This window comes from Corticium candelabrum, chromosome 3 (genome assembly GCF_963422355.1).
Source record: "Corticium candelabrum chromosome 3, ooCorCand1.1, whole genome shotgun sequence".
Taxonomy (NCBI): Eukaryota; Metazoa; Porifera; class Homoscleromorpha; order Homosclerophorida; family Plakinidae; genus Corticium; species Corticium candelabrum.
In genome coordinates, this window is record NC_085087.1 from 7,321,036 (window position 1) to 7,343,393 (window position 22,358).

A 22,358-nucleotide genomic window follows, 5' to 3' on the forward strand; every position below is an offset into this window, starting at 1 on the left:
CGTTAGCTGAAGCTGTGTGTCATGAGGTCCAATGTTATTCGATCAGCAGTCTAGGTAGCTTGGAATAGGGATGCACTAGGCGCCACTCTATTACTGTGCTAGGCTACGAGAACAATACGAATCGGGAAGCTCGTGTACGATTCGGAAACATCTGGAGCCTGGCAGCGCGTGCCGTCAAACACGGTATTGACTAGGACTCTTGCTCTAGAGTCTCTTCGAGAGGAAGTCCTCTCTCCCAGAGAGTTGGCAAATACGTAGAGCTTGCGTAGGGACAGGATACCAACATTGAAAAGAAACAAGTAGAGTACGAATGGAAGGTCAGTCTGTTGCAAGAGTTAGACATCCCGTGTGACACATGAGAATAACTATTAGACTAATCGTATTAGTAGCCTGAGGCTTGGTTACATACGAGCTAATTTGATCATTTAATAGCACAAACGGTGTTGTTTCGTTACCGACTAACTATTGGTTCTATTGCAGCTCGCTTACAGTGTACACGCAATACTACACCAGACTACACAAGACTGGCTAACTACATGCCACAGTCTACTCTATGGTAATGAGTACTAGGGGTAGTCCCATAGTCCCTTACTCTACTCTCTTCCACTAAATCTCTCGATATCTCTTGGGGGTCTTCTATTGTTCCTTGTGAGATATCGTCGAGTTTCTCTGTCTGTTGACTTTTCAATCGGTTTCTTTGTTGGCATGTTATCAGTCTGTTTCGACTGTGTCTCTGTTAGCTCAGGGTGGCTAGGAGTAGTTGGTACCGAGTCTTCCCTAGTAGAGTCTGTTGATGAGATTGTCTTCTCAGCACTGACTTCGGGATAGCTTCCAGCTTGTGGTGGAATCATAGTCGCTGTACTATCACGAGTATTGGAAGCTTGCTCCTGATGTACATCCTGTGGAAAACTTCTGATATCACGATGTAATATATGGTCTACATGAACATAGCTAGCCTGACCATTCACGTTTACAAAATAGTTGCTCGGTTCCAGTTTCTGAACTATTGTTCCAGAGAGCCATCGTCCCCGACTATCTTGTCTTGGGTTCCATACTGCCACTGATTCTCCAGGTAACATCTCACGATTTCTGGATGCTGCTTCTGTTTGGCTCTCCTGTCCGTCTCGAATCTCTCCTCCAACTGTAGGTTTAACAAGGCTTAGTCTTGTTCGTAAGACTCTCTTCATTAGCAACTCGGATGGCGTTTTTCCTGTTGAGGTATTAGGAGTCGACCTATACTGCAGCAGTAGTATATATATTTGATGTCGAATAGTAAGTCCTTTAGGTCGTGCCTCCATAGATCTCTTCAAAGATTTGAACTGCTCGTTCTGCTTGTCCATTACTCGATGGGTGATACAGAGGGGTGAGTTGGTGTTTGATACTATTTCCTTCCATAAACTCCTGAAATTCTACTGACTTGAATTGTGGACCATTATCTGTCACCAATCGTCTTGAGATGCCATGAAAACTGAAACTGGCCCATTTGATGCACCTCCAACCATTTGGAATAAGCGTCAATCATAATAAGATAATGTTGACCTTCCAACTCCGCAAAATCTGCGTGAACTTTCTCCCAAGATACTGTGGGATACATCCATGGATGAGGAATACCAGCAGGCGGTTTATTTCTCTGACTTTCGCAAATTTCACATTTCTTGCACAATTCTTCCAACGTCATGTCCAAACTCGGCCACCAGATATACGATCTAGCTAATGCCTTCATTCGATATGAACCCAGGTGGTTTTCATAAAGATCTGCTAGAACTCTTGACTGTAATATTTGTGGTATTATCACACTTGTTCCCCAAAGAAACAGTTCTCTTCAACGCTAAGTTCATCTGACCGTCGTGAGTAGGGTTGTAACCTTGGATCCATGTGACTTTTCCAGTTCCATCCAGACAATGTATACTGGTGTGCCTGTCTCAAAATTGAATCTGCTTTAGTCTCTTGTGCTACTTCTGCTGCTGTTACAGGTAGAGTCTCACAGCAATCCACATGGTACAATTCCTGGTTGGGGTCTATCTATGACATTCACTTCCATTGGCAGTCGGGACAGCATATCTGCTTCCTTATTCTCCTCTCCAGCCATATACTCCAGGTTGTACTCGTATGCCCTTAAAATTAGTGCCTACCTCTGCAGCCTTGCTGCTGCTAACGCCGGGATACCCTGTTTAGGTTCCAGAATTTTGACCAAAGGTTTGTGATCTGTCACAAGTGTGAATCTTCGGCCAGTGCTTTACGCTCTATTTGGGCGTAGCTCTTTCCTGCTGATGACAGTGTCCGTGAAGCAAATGCTACCGGTCTCTCCGATCCATCCTCAAACTGGTGACTCAAACAGGCTCCTATTCCATATGGGGATGCGTCACATTTGAGCTTGACTGGTCGAGACAAATCATAGTGCGTAAGAAAACCAGACTGTAATAACTTGTTCTTTACTGCATTGAAAGCGGCCCTGTGTTTCCTTGTCCATCTCCACTGTTTTCTTTTTGAAGTAACTCATACAATGCTTGTAGAGTATTTGCCAGATTTGATAAGAAATGGCTGGAATAGTTCAACAGCCCCAGAAATGCCTTCAACTCAGTCACATTTCCTGGCTCAGGTGCTTCCCTGATAGCCTTGACCTTGTCTTCTGTAGGTCTCAGACCTTCGTGATCTACCCTGTTACCTAAGTATGTCACCTCAGACGTCCCAACTTCACATTTGTCCTTCTTTAGCCGGACTCCTCGTTGCTTTAGGCGTTGTAATACTTGCCTCACTCTTGCATCGTGCTGAGCATTAGTTGAACCGACAATCAGTATGTCATAAAAAACCCAACAAACTCCTGGTATTCCGGACAATATCATGTCCATCGTTTTCTGGACAATACTCGGTGCTGTTCGTATACCATAAGCAATCCTGGTATAAGTAAACAAACCCTTCCTAGTATTTATGGTTAAATAATGTTGGCTTCCGGTATCCACTTCCATTTGTTGGTGAGCTTGCTTTAGATCAAGCCTGGTAAATCGTCGACCACCCGCTAAAGTAGCAAATAAATCTTGAGCATTTGGTGTGGGATACTCAATAGTTTCCAAATATTCATTGAGGGTTACTTTAAATGGTACTGGTCTTGCCTTATGAAAGACTGGCCTTGCATTGGCACTCAAAGTAATTTTTGCTTTCACTCCTTGCAGCTTTTTCATTCCTTTCTTAAATAACTCAGGAAACTTGTGTAGGGAATCCAGAACATTCAAGCTAAATAAGGACGCCCAGTCCAACTTGAGTTGTGACAACCAATTCCTGCCAAGCCCTGCTGGCTTATTTCCAGCAATTGATGACAACTACTCTACCTCTTATTTCTCGATCTTCATAGCGTACTGGTACTACAGCTTCTCCGTGTACAGACAATGTCTGTCCACAATATGACTGTAATTTCACGTTGCTGCTCTGGAGTTTGACATGGGATAGTTATTTCTCATAAGTCTTCCTGGGAATCACGGTAATAGTTGCACCCGTTTCAACCATCAACTCTAATTCTTGTCCAGCTACAGTTATATTGACTTTGATAGCGTCCTGACTTCCCAGACCATAATCATAAAGTGAACATACTTCCTCTTCTTCCACTTGTAACGTGGCTTGCTTCTGGTAGTTTGTATTCTTGGTACCCATTGCTCCGCTCCCGCTCTTGAAATCGCCTTGCTTCTTACTTCGGCAGGCGTTTGCAATATGTCCCTTCTTGTGACATAAATAACACTCTCTGGATTTCATCTGACACTGATCAGGAACGTGCCCTTGCCATTGCATCTGTAGCATACTTTCACATCAGACTGTGTTGCCTTTGACCTCCCACTGCTACTACTTTGCATGCTAAATGCCGTCTCGTGGTCCGTTGGTGATCCACGTCTGCGCGTGTCTCCTCGCAAAGCTATCGTCTCTTGTCTTGCAGATTCAAAGGCTTGCGCGATTCGTACTGCTTTATCGAGTGTTAAGTCAGTTTCCGCCAGAATTTTCTGCTGTAGGGCTTCTACTCGTAATCCACATACGAATTGGTCCCTCAACGCAACTGACAACTTGTCTCCGAACTCACAGCGTTTAGCTAGACGACGCAATTCTGACAAGAACACCGTAACAGTTTCACCTTCTTTCTGTTGTCTCTTGTAATAACGAAATCGCTCGGCTATAACAACCTTCTTCGGCTCGTAATGACTTCTCAGTTGCTGAATGATGTCAGCAAGCTCCAAATCTTGCGGTTGGCGAGGTCGTACCAAGGTCCGCAACAAAATGTAGGTCGATGTACCCAAAGACGTTAAAAAGATTGCCTTCCTACGAGCTACGTGCTCGTCTCCTATGGGTACTGCGTTTGCCAGGCAGTAAAGCTCGAACCTTTCCTTAGATTCGTCGATGCTTTCTACTCCGCTCGGCATTCGCCCAACAACCCGTGTTCCAAATTTGCGGCTGCACTCGCTATCTCTCGTCGCCACTGTTGTGTCGTTACCGACCATCTATTGGTTCTATTGCAGCTTGCTTGCTTACAGTGTCTACGCAATACTACACCAGACTACACAAGACTGGCTAACTACATGCCACAGTCTACTATATAGTGTCATGTTCTATGCTAATGAGTACTAAGGTAGCCTCATAGTCCCTTACTCTACTACAAAGGGGATGCGGGATGATCCCAGACCCTCTCCGGCGTTGTCATGTAATACGGGAACCGGACACGACAGCGCGAGAGGTCTGGTACGACGCTATGCCAACCAATGAGAGCTCTGTACGTTCACGTTTTATGTAATCAAGCACTGCACGGGTTGAACAGAGTTAGCCTATGACGTAATTGTAGCAGTAGTAAAGCTTCCTTCAAGAATCTGCTAGACAATTGTTGGAGCTTTACGGCCAGCAAGCACAGTGTTTATTGCAAAGAAAGTCCCAGCGTGAAGACATGTTCCCATGCAAATACGTACTGTAGCAGTCTGCTTTTCTAGATATGCAAAAAATTGCCTTTCACGTCAAATTAGACAAAACTGTACACTACATGGTTGTTCAAGTGTATAATAGCCTGCAGCAGAAACGGTTTCTATTAGTCAATAAATTTATGAGCCAAAGCTATTACATGAAAATGTATAGGTAGCTCTAGAGAATATCTGCAGATTTTTGCCAGATTGTTTACGTAATTACGTGTCATCACAATGGCAGAAATACGAATGTTGGTATATCTGCATACGGCTACGACTGAACGACGTCATAACGTAAACAGAGTTGTAAAAACAAGAGCTCACGCACGGCATGCATTAATTAAAATTGCCAGACCCTCTCGTGCTAGCTTTCGTGCCCGATTCCCGTGTAGGATGAGCCCTATCCATACAGTGGCGTAGGAACCACGGGGGCTCCGGGGGTGTCAGCCCCTTGATTTTTCAGAGAGTTTCATAGTGAAGTGACTGGAGTACGTGAAGAAGAGGGATTGACGTTGAGCAATACAGTACAACGTTCAGTTCTACAGCAGGACGAGGCTTGCCTAAACCTGGGAAACAAGATTGGTCTCTACACTAGTAGACGGCGCAACGAAAACTGGAATGCTTCTTTAGTACAGCTGGAAATCTCGAGAGTAAGAGCGTGCTTCCTGTACGCGTGTTTATGATATCTGCAACACGTTAACATTGTTTGACTAAGAATAGAACAACCTTCCGGGAAACCGCGGGCCTGGAATCTGCAGTGGAGACAACTTCAGCGGAAAGTAACGACATAGACACTGACCTTTTAAGCTCATCTGCCAGGGTTAGGTGAACTGCACGTGTCCATGCTGTGCAGATTCCTCAACTCCACATCAGCCCCATGCACTGGATTTTTTCGAGTCAAAAACTATTCACGGCCATCAAAGCCGAGAGAAAAAATCTAGGCCGAAGTCCTACCAACGAACTCTACAAACGAATTCAATTTATTGATACGACCGCCTTCCGAGGGTTTCCGTTTGCACTTTAATTAATACGACGTTGTCACGTGATCAATTTTAAAAAGCTGGCGCCCTTTGGCCTATTCATCTTCCTACGCCACTGCTAAAGATCTTTATGCAGAAGGCTCTGCATTATCTGTTATTCTAGTCTACAACCCAGAGAGTTGAACGGTCTTTTGAGCGTTCTAACTTCCTAATTGAGTGCAAACATTAGCAATCCACAGGCTTGGTTGGCTGCAGCTCAACCCTATTGACGTTAACGTTGCCAGTCCCTTGAATGTGTCTCACTGACCGTAAAGAAAGTCCCAGCGTCCCCAAATACGCAGCAGTCTGTTTTTTCTAGATATGCAAACATTGCATGGCTTTTGCTAGAGACAAAAGTCTAACAGTGTTTCTCGATGTTTGAGCGAGCGATGTTGTCGAATATAGTTTTGCGTCCATAACAATTAAACACGACTTGCACTGTCAGATCTCTAGACAGTTGCGTCAGTCGGAAAAAAGATGTGATAAACCTGAACAAGTCTTAACGCGCGTTAGTCCAAGTCCATCTTTTCGTTTGAATGTAAAAAGCTAGTAAAGTAGAGACTTTAGACGTCTAGACTGCTGAGTTACATTGTTGTCCATGTCTGTTGAAACGACCAATGCATGCAGACAAAACTGCACGCACAGAAGCAACTCATGTTGTATTCGGCCTCTACGCTAACACTCTAGCTAAACATCCTGTCAGAAGTCCCCTAGAAAACCCCTTACGAAATAATCCGAAGCTTCCCAGAAAGCTGACACCAGGATTGCGCAGTACCTGTATATGTATACTGTACCCTTCGCGAGTATCCAGATATCGTTGACTTCAGCAGACGTCTGTGTTTGCAGCTGCAGCTTTAAGTAATACCAATAACTCTCTGTAAAATCGACTGCATGCATGCACGTACCACACAGCTCGCAGTCCAACGCTGTTTCGACGCACGTTTTTAACGATCAGAAGGCATCGCATGCAGTCCACGCTGCACCGAAAGAGTGCAAAACAGATGAGCTGCAAATGATGTGCGACACCAAGTTATAGTGTTTGCCATAACTAGAACAACTGGTATACAGCTGGCTTGTCCCAGTTAGACCAAGTTTGTACAGCTATTATTAAATTTAGATAAATACGGATTTAGCGCGATCAGAGTAAGCACGTGCAGACACGTAGCATAGGTACATGCATACTAACCCCGCCCCTCGCGCTGGTAAAAGCCATAAAGCACGCCAATCATAAATAATTTATTTTTACCGTGGTCACGTGACGTATATAAGTCTAAGTAAAAGTTTGATATATTAACCGGAAGTAAGTTATTGCGCACTTGCTGTGCAATATCCCATCTCTCGTGACTGGTCGCACGTCACGTGGCCATGTTATAACATTCTATTTTTTATCAAAATGTAAACTACCAAAACTATCTTTTAGTTAGTCAAACAACACAAAAAAATTTACGTTTATTTAATTAACATAATTATATTTTTAAAATAGACGTAAAAAGTTTTTAAAAATAAGAAAGTGTATGTCATTTGCACTCACAGTAGAAAGAGAAATGATGCACTCCAAACCCTCACAAAACTTTTTGGACTTACATCACTGAAACTAAAAAGTAACTTACATATTATAAAATCGTTAGTTCAAATATATTTAAATTATAAAATTTTAAAAATTGCAATAAAAATTGATGCATAGTAGTCACAGGTAACTGGTATTTAGATACTCATGCATACAAGGCCAAACTCACAAAAGAAATCCACAGATACTAATTCACAATAATTTGGTTTTACATACGTGTACAGAGTCTTTGAGTTTTGTAAAGCCAAACATTAAAATTTTAATTATTTTGAAAATCTAGATGATTGACACATGTACTAATTGATATCTTTACTGCTATCAGTTGCTTGTAATTATAATAACAGATACGAAAGAGTAAACGTTATACTCACTCTGTTGCATGTACGTCTTTCTGTAGCTGCATAGTGTAACTACCAGACTGATGAAAACGGTTCAATATATTTATTTACCATTTTAGTCTAAACTGGCATACGATTTGTTACTAAACTTGCTTGTGTTTCACAACCGAAATACAGATACAGTCTACAGCATACAGTCCAAGCAAATAGCAGAAAAAGTTAAACATTTTTTCATATTTTTGTATAGAGAACATGGATCCACAGTGTCTTTAAAATCACAATATAAAAATCCAAAAATATATGTTAGTGCTATAAGCTCATACTATTTCATGTTGTCTGTAGTTCTGTCTACAAGTGTGACAAAATCTCTAGCTTTGCAATCCAAGCTTTCACTGTGCTCTGCCTCACTATGCGACCTCAAGTGTTGTTGGCTTACTCGCACGTGAGAGGATGTGCTTGAGCCGAAACTGCTCCCACGCAGTTTCACCTCCCCTCACATGTGAGCAGGCGAACAACACGTGAGGTCGCTGCACTGTGAGCACGGAGGATGGCTTGGCTTGCGAGACTACAAATCTCGTACACATTTCTGAATAATACAAAGAGTTTAGTTAACTTAACATTCAAACACACACCAGTCTCACATGTCTTTGTTATCTTGTGCAGTCCTCTCTGATCACTAAGTATACATGACTATAATTTTAATTATTTACTAGTTCAGTTGTAATTTGTTTGACTGCACTCATGCACTAATGTCTGTAGCTTACTTCTACTAACTAAAGCCATTAACAGATAGAAATATTTTATTTATCAAAACTCTCATAATCAATTACTAATTGCTGCACTGATTAAAGATCACGTACTAGATACTGCAAAAAACCAAAATCAATAAGTTGTTACATCAATATTTAATTAATTAACATGTGGACGTGTGTTTATATATATTAGCCAATACTGTTTAATACATTTACATATTTCTATACTAAAATCTCCAGATACCGACAAGGTATAGAGGCTAATGATCAAATAATCATTATCTTCACAAAATCCCAACAAAATTAGAAGCACTACACAAAATGCTATTACACAAATAACTATAATACACCTAATTTACATACAGATTCGCATCTGTTTGGAGATTAGACTGCAATCAATCTTGTTCAACTCATTTATGTAGAGCACGTTAGCTTGTGGCTTCGAACTTCCACACAACGCGCCTTACATTAATGAATCAGTTGCGTTATGGCGTCCTAAAATCTGATTATATGGATATTTTCATCCAAATTTTAGATACAAGCTAGAGAGGAAACTTGACAGCCGCAGAGTTCAGTCGTCTAGTATATCTTTTCTCGTACTTCTTGTCACTCAATTCTTTTGTGATGAGGTCAGATAAAAGGAGGAATCATCAATTAACATAATAACTATAATGCCAGTTTAGCATTGGCACGTGTCTCTTGACTACCAAAGGATTTCTCTAGCTAGGGTTGTCTTGTATTCCCCGCGTCTTCTCCTCGAGTTCGGCTATATACGTACTGCGCGGACCAGCGACATTACATTGTCTAGAGTCTGAAAGAATCAGGTAAGCAACAAATTATCATGCTCTTGTAAACAGTATGCAAATACGAAGTCCCCAAATTCAAAATTGCAAATATAGAGTCCCCAAATGCTGTAGCTATGCCTTCAGGCGAGGATCCAGGATTTTGAAAAGAAGGGGTTGCAAATTTCACGCCTACTTCAGTCAACGCATTTGTATTGTTAGAGGTGCAATGGCCCAGGCTTCCTACAGCTTCGCTAAAGTAAATGGCAACAACGATGGCAACATATTTCTAGCAGTGTGTCATGTTCTAGACTCCATAAATCATCAAAACTGTCTAACAGAACCTAACTGCGTCATGCATAGACTACTGCTAAATAAATGTTAAGTAAACTGCTGTGCAACTCTATGTCTCTTTCAAAGACTGTATGAACAATTTCCGTGGATGATTTTGTACAAACTTCGTCTGTTGGTACCTGGTCTTTGTAATGCATGACGATAACTGATAGGTGTGCAAGACGCTCCTTTGCCATGGTAGACTTTGCTTACTCTCTGTTCGCGTTGATTTTGCTCTCGAAAGTGACTTATGATGCAGCTGTATTAGCTTACCACACTCAGATGTTAAGTGATATCCCTTAACTGTACATTCTAAAGGTTATATTACAATACAAAGATGTTAGGTAACAGCAGAGGAAGTGGCAGGCTACGAAACAGAACGAGAAGAAGAGTCAGAAATATCAAGCAACTACTTGCGAAACAAGAGCAACTGTGAGTTGATGTCAAAGTAGCGGACCGTCTAGTAACCTTGCTAATTGGCTACTTCCTCTATTAGCAGCATTCTTGTTGTAAGATCAAACCTTCCTAATAATTTAAGAACCCTATCGACTCCTGATATCCAAAAGCCTTATCAAACCGCCTGTGTAATACATACGCCGTCGTTACCCTTAGCTATAGAAAATCCGGGAACTTGCGGTTTCGAACGATACCAAGATCGTCACTGTCTGCCCTATTTCGCAGAAGTTATTACAGATTTTCAAAGCGCAAAGTTGACGCAAACAGACAGTAAGTCTTCAGTCTCCTCAGTAGAAAAAATGACCTCTCTGCTTCTGCACTTGTGATAGGCAGTGTACATGCTATCAATAGCAGACGATGAACATTCGGGTACAACCGAGAGTCACAGGCTCCCAAGGCCAGGAGAAGGTTAATTAATTGTTTGGTATGGCCTTCTTGCACTCTTGCTCTCTTTTCTTTGCTTCTTGCATTTCCTGGTATTTGCTTTGCCACACTGACTGCCACCTTCTCATTTCACATCCTAGAGACTCCGGGAATGGAAGATCTGCTTTCCATTGAGTCAACGTCGGAACGAACCAGAAGGGTAAACGCTAGACACAAAAATGCTCGGACATTATCTTGCTCACCATTAGATCGTTCGCGCATCTGAAGAAGCAGGAAGTCTAGGAGGGGTATCGCAACGGATCGTTTGTAGTGCTCAATCGGACTCCGACTACTAGTAGGTGCATGTATTGCTCCGGTTCGCTGTAAGTTCGTTTGTCTTGGAACAGATTCAACGGATCCAATCATGTCTGCGAGTCGCAGAATGTCTTGATACCAGATGTCAAAGAGGTTGCATATATCCTGCCTTGTTGCCTTCATTCTTTCAGTTACGTACTGAGTGAACCATTCCCTACGCAACAAAGATATCCTGGTCACGAGTCTGGAGTCTCGCTGCCAGATGTCTCACTTCGTCAAGAATCTACCTAGTCATATTTAATTAAATACTGGAAATGAGCACAATGCGGCTTCAAGATCTTGTGCTTTAACTCCGAGGCCAAAAAAGGGGGGATTGCAACCCCACAACCCCTACCCTAAATCCGCAACTGACTTTCCAAAATTCAGGATACAGATGTCAATGGAACGTATCTCTAGTGTTGTCTGTTGGGCAGTGCTAGAGTGTGATTGCGCGTCTGGCGTATGGCCACAGCTACTTCTACTACACTACTGTACTGCTGCGTCTAGGTCTGGTTCAGAGTCATGCCTCTACTCTCGTATGTTTGGGAGTCGGCTTTCTACTGAAGTGATCGATATCATGAAGCTCCATGTGAACTGCGTCTCATTTGATTTTGTTCTGATCGTCAGATTTTGTTCTCATCTTGTCTTCTTGCTGCAACTGCAATTCAATTGACATCGATTCTTTTGCTACAAATTGCTTGCTACATGCTCTTTACTGTCTAGCTGGTTGCTAAATATTGTTTGTCTATATGTAACAGTCTGTTTGAACTGTCAGTCACATCAAATGTATGCCATTGGTCATTAGGGTATCTACAAACATTGTTTCCAGATTACATGTGTCTTTGAGACAAGATAAACTTTGTCATACCTGCATGCATGATTTAGCACCTTGTGTTTGTGATGCGACCAATGGCGGCGTTCTAATAACAAAAGCATTCTTTAGTTGGATGACACAAATACAAACTTTCTGTGATTTTCCTAACCGAGGCGTTCATCTCGAACTATACCGTCTGTTCTTCACGTTTTGGTGAGAAGAGGACCGGCAAATTCGGCATTCGCAGCGACTCTGGCGTCAAGGATTCGTATAATTTGCAAATGTCGCCAATTTACTCACACGGTCACGTGTCACCAAAAGCCGCTAGGTCGGACAGTCATCGAGAAGGCCCGACCAGTAGGTGGACTTCACGAAAATACGCATGCGCTTTTACTATGATGCTTGTTGCTTAGACGCCGGGCAAACTGACAAAACCACTTTTATGCTACAAACCTTCATGAACTACGTAGCTGAGAAACTTTATTGTCTATATGTAACAGTATACAGCTATACTCTATACGTAATTCTATATACCAAAATTTCTAATCGTTGTGTGCAGTTTCTAAACTCGTGGGCAATTGCAATATACCGGAGATAGTAAGTTGAAGCTATACAAAGTTTAGCAAACCTATTGGTAAAACATAATCAGCGTATATCTATCTATATTATAAACATTGAGTAAATGATCAGTTTTACATCGTATTGCTGCTCGTTTATTGAACGTCGGAGTAACATTCTTTGATGTGCTTTTCGTACTTGTCGAGGTCGTCAACGGAAAACAACGAATTACATCTAAGACATTGCATTGACTTTCGAGTAGGAAGACTGTACGTGTACAAGGATCTGCCAACAGATACGGGACTTCTCGTGTACATGACACCGCGCCTGATGTCACTCACTCCATGACTAAGACCGGAGTCTACACGAATGCCGGTGGCAGCATTTGTGGCAGCTGTTTCGCCTTCTCTGCTTTGCAGAGACGATCGTCTTTGAGATTCTATGCGTTTGAGCCTTTCTTCGTTTGGGTAATTCATTGTAGAAGGCCGTTGATACGGAGCAAGGCTGTGCAGCGTTGGGGGTAGAGACTGAGTCATTACATCATCAGCTGTTGATGTACGAGGGACAAGATGGTCTGGCTCTACGGTGTCAGACTGAAACTGTGATTGAGCAAGGCTGTGAAAACCCACTTGAGAATGTAGGCTGCTAGTGGACTGCTACAAGGTACATTCAAATATTAGAAAATACATCATTCACTGACTGACTGCTGCACCATAGTGACTCACATGTGAACCGATTCCAGATGAATCCCCGAGCCGCACTGACACAGGATTCTGTTGTTCGCCGAGTACAATATGTGCACGTTTCTTGAAGGCCTCAAGCTACATAACAAACATGTAGTTTGCAATCTCCTTTTACTAGTCGCACACAACAAAACAATACTTCTGTCTCTGCCCTCTCTTTAGCTTCAGATAGTGATGCATTAACTTTCCGGATCGCTTCCATCTCAGACTGATATTCTCTAATCTACGTAAGACACACATGCAATAAAGTATACTATAACGCTGTCCGAGTACGCTGCATGCACTTCTTGCTGTATACCTGACGCTCCAACCGTTCCACTGTTTCAGACAGGGACCGGTTGTTGATGCTGTCCCGTTTCTTTGTCTCTTGTAGTACCTTCAGCCGTTCTTCCAACGATTTCCTATCACTCTGTAGTCTGCCACATTCTAACCTTAACATATCCAAATCTTCCTTCACTTTTGCAGTTGCCTCTTCTAGTGCCGTAGATCTAAGGTGGTCAACATTGCATTCAAGTTCGTTTTTGTCACGTTGTAATTCGTCTACAGTCTTTTGAAGACATAGGACCTTTGTGCGGAGATTTTCTCCTCCAGCTTTCAGCTCCATTTTCTGTTCTTCGACGAGCTCCACTAATGCTCTCACAGACTGAGCCGCCGCCGCAGCGTATGAACTCCGATTTCCCAAGGTACGTCGATGTTCATCGAGCTCGCGTCGTAGTTTGTGGTTCTCATCGTTCAGTCGTTCCTCGTTTAATCTCTTTTCAGCCTCACATTTGTCTAGTCTTTCTTCCAAGTCTTTGATTTTTGTGGACCCCTAGCATACGTCAATGACTACTAATTAGAATCGTCAAACGGATATGTTATGCAATACTTGTTTTCGCTTTCTCATCTGGTCAATGATTTGGGTTTTTGCCTCGCGTCTCAGCCGTTTTTCGTTTGCCTGAAGTTCCGTTATTTTGTCTCTAACTTGAGCTAGTGACAGCTCTAATAGCAGCAAAACGCCTCAGTGTTAAACTAGAAAACAAGTCAATCCCTAAGAAAGTCGATCTCACCGGCAACGTCAATAGATTCTGAATCCTTAATCTGAAGAAATTCAACGACAGTGGGAACGTCGTGGAATACATCAATGGCAGCTGCCAGTTGAAGACCAAACTCAGGCAAATGTTCGCATTTTGTTCGCAGCTCTTCTAGAACTCTTTCTAGGTTGGGATCGTTAGCCACATGAGGTATCTGTAGGCAGCACCGAACGAATTCGTTCAATAGATAGCCGAGCTGCAGTTGCGCCTCCTTACGTCCGTATCTCTCAACGTCTAGTTTACAACGCAGTTTGTCAATCTCGCGCGTCCGTTCTCGCAGTTGTAAACTTAGTTCTCTAGTTAGGGTCGTCTATAGAAAACATCCGACGTCAACATGCACGCAACCACACACCGTGTGTCACACGCGCTCACAAGCACGCATGCATGCACACACACACATACGCACTCACAATGCACGCACACACTCACAATGCACGCACGCACTCACAATGCAATCACGCAAATGGATAAGAAGCTGGTGACGGTCACAACCCACAGCCGGATGGTGGGTTCCTGTGCACTACGCAGGGGCCATAGGACGTGCAATCTCCTGGAGCCGGGCTTGCAGGTTCTCGCAGGAGCACCAACTGCGGTATGGGCATTAGGCATCCGAAGTCCCACACGGGACCCCAGTGGCTGATAGACTTTGTCGCAGTCGGGAGCCGGATCTTTGCCACCCCAGTCAAAGACCGGGTACTCATATACTCCTGAGTATAGAGAGGCAATTGTGTGTGAGTTTCTTGCCCAAGGAAATTATGCCATAGCTCGCCATCACTGTGACTTGAACTGCATCCTGGATGTACACACTCTCTAGAATGACTCTCTAACCAACTGAGCTATAGCACCACACGCACACACGCACACGCCACATTTGCATCGCCGCGTTGTCGTACAACTAAAGAGCATAAACCGCATCAGACTGTCTGCAGCCGTTCAAAAGTCAAATAAGAGAAGACGCTGGCGATGCGAGACTAGAGTATACAAACAAGCACACGCACACAAACGACGTATACGTACACAAGTACGTACACAACATGATTAACGTACGCGCACACAAAATACAAATGTCTGCATGTACCAGCTTATCTTTTCTCAAAACCGTTCTCTCTATTGCTGCATCATCTTCATCTAGAGATGACCGCGCCTCTCGGCAAGTTTTACGTTCCTGCTTCAACACTTTAATTACCATCTGTTGATGTCGATGCTCTTCTTTTAATTCACAATATTGCTATAAATCAAAATCTGTCATTTAAGGTAAAGATTATGCAGGGCATTACCATAGACGGTGAAACCAATAGGGATTAATTATTTAAAATGTATTAATGGCGAGCTGAAGGAAATATAAGTGTAGCTACAGGTTGCAGGTTGAACAGTTTGCTGACAAAGAAGTAAGCATAAAAGTGCCCGAAAACGAGAAAGTCACAGTGATGGAGAAGATGTTTACGAGCAGGGGCTGTGCTGTGGACGTCATGAGTAAACAGGATTTTCCAAATGTCTTAGTCTTTTTGGTATTTGGAGTGCTCAAGGTCTGCACAGGTTGACAGACGAATGCCTTCTCATTTCTGTGCCTTTGAAACAGCTGACTTTAACTCCCTTTTGATTTTGATTGTGCTCCACTAAACAAGGGGCTTCAGGGTCCCATGCTAGTTCCCACGCTTTCTACCCCAGTGCGTCTTAGAGGTTTATGCGACAACTAACTAGAGCAGACGCGACTTGCAACAATATGATCGTCAAATATCCGAATGCTTTAGTAAAACCAACGTTGATTGTGCCATTACTGAGACCAAAGTGTTATCTGAAAGTATTACTCAATGATTAGCACATCTCAAGTAATGCGATAGCACTGCATGTTCGCAAAATATTCTAGATATTCGACCCCTTTAAGTCAGCGTCTTGTCCAAAATAAGTCAGATCGTCAAAGATCTATATCGATTTGTAACTAAAGCACACCGACTGTCGATCAAAGTATCTAGACCCCCTTTCCTTACTGAGAGGAAAGAATTAGGCTCGTACGGTACTTGCATGGCTCTAAATTTGGGGGGGGGACATGAGACTAGCAAGCCGCAAAAGACTAAGTGCGCAAATTCTATTGGACTAGGAATTGAGATAAGAACTGCACCAAATTAACTATAATAAAGAATAAATAATTGACTTACCCAACGTTATACCTTCAAGAGCAGCCTCCTATCTAGAGTCTGAGCAAATTTACTAACAAAGCTGTCAATCTTCGATTCTTTAATTGTCTCTTCTTTCTCTCTTAATAGTCATAATGCAGATATCTGAGGTCTTCCCTCAGTCATTGAGCAAGACGCAACCTTTCTAAGGGTAGAAAATGAGCGGTAGGATGATGAGAAAGAAACAGATACAATGTGGTAAATCTTGATTAGATTCTAATACATAGGCGAAGGAAGCCTCTGCTGAGTGGGGGGGCACAACGGTTTGTCAGGCCATAGAAATCCAAGAACACTGCTAACTCTATGCCTAGGAATACTAAGCAACATAAAACATACTTAGATTTTACCAAAATAGCTTGACCAGCCAAGATGACATGGATAACGGAGAGCATTTTGTGGGGGCACGTGCCCCCACGGCCCCCCCAGTTCCGTCGCCACTGTAATATACTCCTGACAACATATCTATAGAATGGAAGTGTACTCTTTGCCAAGTAAGGCATCAAGGTGAATGATGGCATCACGCACCACCAGACTTCTGACATTACTGAGCATCATTTCTCTCTCCATGTGTGCATGTGGGCTTTGCTCTGTGATGTGACCAGCACATTCAGGTGTTCCTCTACTTCGATAATGCCTTCATTCTATATGTCACACTACTTCTGCTAATTGATATCACACAGAGTACAGTACCTTTACCGTCTCCTCGACTCCTACGTGATAAGTTTTCCACAAGTCTTATATCAGTGAGTTACCACACCACAAATCTTTGGGTCTGCGGCCGTACGCACCTGGAAGGACTTCTATTAGCTAGACTATACGTACTATCGTATCAGTGCACGTGAGTAAAGTGATGACAAACGAGGGGCTTAAAATGTTTGTCTAAACTCGCCAGCGACTTCGCTTTTTACTATGATTAACAACTTTCATTAAAGCAACTTCAGTAACAAAACGCATACACTTTTGCTTAGTTCCACCGCATATGCTTACATTTTCTTACTTAGCTAGTTACCTTTGCTAGCCCTGATGCAGTCATTCCTTCAACACGAGCAATGACTTTAGCTTGTTCGCTCAATTGTAATTGTAAGTTTTGGTACAATTTAGGAAAGAGACAATTCCCGTCACTTCTGGCATCATCAACAGACAGTGATCGAGGATTCTCCCCTTGAGATTCTTCTCTTACTTGACTAGAACGTATCTCATGCATTTGCAGTCGACTTTTCAATTCTCTGTTTTCTCTGATTTCTTCTGAATACAAATTCTGTAATGCTAGTACAGCAGTCAATCTGTACAACAGCTCGTTGACTGAGTGCCTTTCCGGATCAAAATCAACACAAGCTGGTGGTTCTTGTAAAAGCGATGTTTGTCTAGAGAGCACTGAACTGCTACCCGTCGTTAGGCGGCGACTGCACTGTTTACCTACGATCGCTTGAAACTGCGACATCAACTAGCCGTAACTGGACCTCTACACACACGAATTGGTATACACGCTGCATGCTGCACATGCACGACATGTTGTATGTACTATTCGTTCATGCAAACGTACAAATGCATCTATAGCTCACAAACCAGTCTCTCCTTTCTGCAGAGCTGGATAGTGGAAGCCAAGAAGGTAGACGTAAAGATGGCTCTCATAATATGATAACAAAATATATAGAGAAAATAGTAGAGTCTTCGCCTGTTCTTCGGATGGGCGAAGTCGGTTCCCTGCTCTCTGCAATCTTGGCAACGACTGCGCGAAAGATGACGCACGTATACGCAAGAGTTGTCTAATTGGGACTGTTATGGTGGGAAGTCTAGCATAAATATTGGCACGTGTCTCTAGCTGAAGAAAAGAATGACTAGCAAAGTATTTCTGTAGAGTTTCCTTGTATTCCCCGCGTCTTCTCATGAGTTCGGCTATATACGTACTGCGCGGACCAGCGACATTACATTGTCTAGAGTCTGAAAGAATTTGGCAAGCAACAACTGACGTCATTAACTTAATCAAATTTGTAAACAGTATGCAAATATGGAGTCCCCAAACTCTATAGCTAGGCCTAGCGATGAGAGCTCTGCACGCTCACGGTAGAATCAAGCACTGCACGTTGAACAGAGTTAGCATATGACGTAATTGTAGCACTTCCTTCAAGAATTTGCTAAACAAGTGTTGGAGCTTTACGGTCAGCAAGCACAATGTTATTGCAAAGAAAGTCCCAGCGTGGAGAAATGTCCCCATGCAAATACAGAGCTTACAGCTCTCCCGCATTTGGGACCCTTCTCCCGCCTACCCCCCATTAGACATCAAATCTCGCGCATTCTGACCATTGCTGGGCGTGCTTGTTCTGTGTAACCATACACTTACTCCTAATAACTAACGAAGTTATTGATCATGTGATCTGGATATCAATGTCTATGTGCAGCCCTTCTCCATCTGGCTCTTTCATACATACTTGGTCACAATCAGAGTCGTCGGGTCACAATATTGACATGCAAGGAGGAGTCGGTCAGGCAAATTGTCCGGAAGTGGAAAGGGGAGAGGCTAGCTATCCTAGACTACCAAGGAGTTGTCTAGAGTTGTCTAAGAAGGCCACAAAACAATAGAATCTAGAACATCCCAACTAGCAGCGAGAATGTGTACATACCTCGTTCTTATATTTAGCCTAGGCTTTAATATATTTACTAACACGCAGTAGTACGTACAAGTTCTGTGTATATTTTGTTGCTCTTTGCATATTTTAAGTGTACTATTTATATATTATTTAACACTTATTACAAAATAAAATCTATTGATATTAATGCTATTGTGGGCGTGCCAAAAATTGTTAGACTCCCGCATTCTCCCCCATTTTTCTGCAAACTCACGCATTTTGATTCAGCTAGGTTGGTAGGTCTGCAAATACGTTAGTCTGAATGTGCAAAAATTGGCATTCACGTCAAAAAATGTACACTACATGGTTGTTCAAGTGTATAACAGCCTGCAGCAGAAAAGGTTTCTATTAATCAATAAATCTATGAACCAAACTTAGCTGAAAATGTCTAGGTAGCTCTAGAGAATATCTGCAAACTTTTTCCAGATTGTTTACGTGTAATCACAACGGCAGAAGTGACAATCCTAGTACATTACAGACTATTTGCAGACGGCTACGACTGGACGTCATAACTTAACTCTAAAGTAAAACGAGGACTCATGCATGCACGCACTAAAAAATAGCCAGACCCTCTCGCGCTAGCGCGGGTACTGTAGGATGAACCGAGTCACATTATTTCCACAAGATCTTTATCCAGAAGACTCTGCATTACTTTTTATTCTAGTCAACAATCTAGAGAGTTGAACGGTCTTTTGAGCGTTCTAACGTTTTGAGCGCAAACATTGTGCGCCACTAGCAATCCGCAGGCCGGCCTGCCTGCTCAGCTCAACCCTATTGACGTTGCCAGTCCCTTTGTACTTGAATGTGACTCACTGAGCGTAGAGAAAGTCCCAGCGTGGAGACGTGTCCCCAAATACGTAGCAGTCTGCTTTTTCTAGATATGCAAACATTGGCTTTTGCGTTGGTATCTAGACAAACGGCTAATAGTGTTTCTGGATGTTTGAGCGACTGATGTTGTCAAATATACTTTTGCATCCGTAACGCGACTTGCACTGTAAGATCTCTACACAGTTGCGTCAGCCGGAAACTGATGTGATAAACCTAAACAAGTCTTAACGCGCGTTAGTCCAGGTCCATCTTTTCGTTTGAATATAAAGTAGAGACTCTACGTATAGACTGCTGAGTTACATTGTTGTCCATGTTCGTTGAAACGACGAATGCACGCAGACGAAACTGCACGCACAGAAGCAACTCATGCTGTATCCGGTCTATACGCCAACACTCTAGACCGTCCTGTCAGAAGTCCCCTAGACACCTCTTACGCAATAACCCTAGAACTTTCGAGATAGATAAGATCAGGATTGCGCAGTACGTTTATGCATACTGTGCCCTTCACGATTACCAACTCTCGGCCAAATCCAAATATTGTTGACTTCACAGACATCTGTGTTTGGCAGCTGCAGCTTTAATTAATTAATACCAATACATCTACCGTAAAATTCGACTGCATGCATGCACGTACCACAACAGCTCGCAGTCCAACGCTGTTTCGACGCACGTTTTCATCGATCAGAAGGCATCGCATACAGTCCACGCTGCACCAAAAAAGTGCAAAAACAAGATGAGCTGCAAATGATGTGCGACACCAAGTTATAGTGTTTGCCTTAACTAGAACAACTGGTATACAGCTGGCTCGTCCCAGTTAGACCAAGTTTGTACAGCTATTATTAAATTTAGATAAATACGGATTTAGCGCAATCAGAGTAAGCACGTGCAGACACCATGCATACTAACCCCGCCCCTCGTGCTGGTGAAAGCCCTAAAGCACGCTAATCATAAATAATTTTTTACCATAGTCACGTGACGTATATAAGTATATAAGTATAAGTAAGAGTTTGATATATTAACCGGAAGTAACTTATTGCCCACTTGCTGTGCAATACTTCATATACACTATCTCTCGTGACTGGTCACACGTAACGTGACCATGTTATAACATTTTATATTTCTTTATCAAAATATAAACTACCAAAACATCTTTTAGTTAGTCAAACAACACAAACGAATTTACGTTTATGTAATTAACATAATTATATTTTAAAAATAGACGTAAAGAAATTTTAAAAATAGAAATTGTACGTCATTTGCACTCATAGTAGAAATAGAAATAATACACTCCAAATCCTCACAAAACTTTTTGTACTTACATTAATGAAATTAAAAAGTAACTTATTTATTATAAATTGTTAGTTTAAATATATTTAAATTATGAATTTAAAAATTGCAACAAAAATTGACGCACGGTAGTCACAAATACCTGGTATCTAGATATTCATGCATACAGGGCCAAACTCAAAAAGAAATCCACAGATACTAATTCACAATCGTTTGGTTTAACTTTCGTGTACAGAGTCTTTGAGTTTTGTGAAGCCAAACATTGAAATCTTAATTTAAAAATCTAGATGATTGATACATGTACTAATTGATATCATTAGTGCTATCAGTTGCTTGTAATTAAAAAAATAGATACAAAATAGTAAACTTTATACTCACTTGGTTGAATGTACATATTTCTGTAGCTACATAGTCTAGCTACTAGACTGATAAAAACGGTTCAATTTATTTAGTTATCAGTTTAGTCAAAACTGGCATACGATTTGTTTACTAAACTGGGTTGTTTTTTCACAACAGAAATACAGATACAGTCTATAGCATAAAGTTCAAGCAACTATCAGAAAAAGTTAAACATTTTTATATTTTTGTATTGAGAATATGCATCCACAGTGCCTTTAATATCACAATATAAAAATCCAAAAATGTTAGTGCTATAACTTAGCTCATACTATGTCATGTTGTCTGTAGTTCTGTCTACAAGTGTGATAAAATGTTTAGCCTCGCAATTCAAGCCTTTCTCCGTGCTCTGCCTCACGATGCGACCGCAGGTGTGTTGGCTTACTTGCACGTGAGAGGATGTGCTTGAGCAGCTTAAGCACCTCCTCTCACGTGCGAGCAGGCGAACAACACGTGAGGTCGCTGCACTGTGATCACGGAGATGGCTTGGCTTGCGAGACTACAAATCTCGTATAAATTTCTGAATAATACAAAGAGTCTAGTTAACATTCAAATACGCACTAGTCTCACATGTCTTTGTTATCTTGTGCAGTCTTCTCTGAACACTAAGTATACATAAATATAATTTTAATTATTTAATAGTTTAGTTGTAATTTGTTTGACTGCACTCATGTACTAATGTCTGTAACTTACTTCCATTAACTGAAGCCATTAGCAGATAGAAATATTTATTTATCTAAACTCACATAATCAATTAATTGCTACACTGATTAAAGATCACGTACTACGTACTACAAAACAAAAATCAATAAGTAATTACATTAATATTTAATTAATTAACATGTAAACGTGTGTTTATGTAAATTAGCCAATACTGTTTAATACATTGACATATTTCTATACTAAAATCTTCAGATACCGACAAGGTCTAGAGGCCAATGATCAAATAATCATTATCTTCACAAA

At 41.9% G+C, this 22,358-nt stretch overlaps 4 protein-coding genes across 7 annotated transcripts in view; all 4 read right to left on the reverse strand.

The window, feature by feature from the left end:
* Positions 1 to 6,955, reverse strand: part of LOC134177243 (centrosomal protein of 83 kDa-like) — a 14,348-nt gene extending 7,393 nt beyond the window's left edge. Inside the window, exon 1 of the mRNA XM_062644021.1 lies at positions 6,853 to 6,955. The gene's annotated coding sequence lies outside the window, so the exon portion shown is untranslated. The remainder of the gene's footprint in view (positions 1 to 6,852) is intronic.
* On the reverse strand, positions 504 to 1,344 carry LOC134177534 (uncharacterized). The gene has a single exon (XM_062644319.1). The coding sequence runs from the start codon at positions 1,338 to 1,340 to the stop codon at positions 594 to 596; it is 747 nt and encodes a 248-aa protein (XP_062500303.1). The 5' UTR covers positions 1,341 to 1,344; the 3' UTR covers positions 504 to 593.
* Positions 1,433 to 2,089, reverse strand: LOC134177735 (uncharacterized protein K02A2.6-like). Its single transcript, XM_062644511.1, has 2 exons — positions 2,036 to 2,089; positions 1,433 to 1,771 (listed from the first exon to the last, which is right to left on the reverse strand). The coding sequence occupies exons 1-2, from the start codon at positions 2,087 to 2,089 to the stop codon at positions 1,433 to 1,435; spliced, it is 393 nt and encodes a 130-aa protein (XP_062500495.1).
* Positions 6,956 to 12,145: 5,190 nt separating the features above from the next.
* LOC134177129 (ankyrin repeat domain-containing protein 26-like) lies at positions 12,146 to 20,430 on the reverse strand. Of its 4 annotated transcripts, XM_062643860.1 has the most exons (10): positions 17,821 to 18,323; positions 17,671 to 17,716; positions 17,264 to 17,618; positions 15,159 to 15,308; positions 14,057 to 14,975; positions 13,876 to 13,988; positions 13,306 to 13,818; positions 13,147 to 13,230; positions 12,990 to 13,085; positions 12,146 to 12,920 (listed from the first exon to the last, which is right to left on the reverse strand). In XM_062643860.1, exons 6-10 carry the CDS (start codon positions 13,891 to 13,893, stop codon positions 12,420 to 12,422), a joined length of 1,212 nt encoding a protein of 403 aa, XP_062499844.1. In that variant the 5' UTR covers positions 13,894 to 13,988; positions 14,057 to 14,975; positions 15,159 to 15,308; positions 17,264 to 17,618; positions 17,671 to 17,716; positions 17,821 to 18,323; the 3' UTR covers positions 12,146 to 12,419. The 4 variants fall into 4 exon arrangements, with proteins under 4 accessions (XP_062499844.1, XP_062499843.1, XP_062499846.1 ...); XM_062643859.1 differs by having other exon boundaries at positions 17,264 to 17,716; XM_062643862.1 differs by lacking the exons at positions 17,264 to 17,618; positions 17,671 to 17,716; positions 17,821 to 18,323 and adding an exon at positions 20,344 to 20,430.
* Between the last annotated feature and the right edge of the window lie 1,928 nt (positions 20,431 to 22,358).

Coding starts and splice junctions, on each gene's coding strand:
- LOC134177735 (XM_062644511.1), bottom strand. CDS start 2,089: ATGGCTGGAGAGGAGAATAAGGAAGCAGATATGCTGTCCCGACTGCCA. Junction 1,772..2,035: donor TGTCCCGACTGCCAATGGAA/GTGAATGTCATA, acceptor CAAATATTACAG/TCAAGAGTTCTAGCAGATCT.
- LOC134177534 (XM_062644319.1), bottom strand. CDS start 1,340: ATGGACAAGCAGAACGAGCAGTTCAAATCTTTGAAGAGATCTATGGAG.
- LOC134177129 (XM_062643862.1), bottom strand. Junction 13,231..13,305: donor TGGAACGGTTGGAGCGTCAG/GTATACAGCAAG, acceptor TGTCTTACGTAG/ATTAGAGAATATCAGTCTGA. Junction 12,921..12,989: donor CATCTGGAATCGGTTCACAT/GTGAGTCACTAT, acceptor TGTACCTTGTAG/CAGTCCACTAGCAGCCTACA.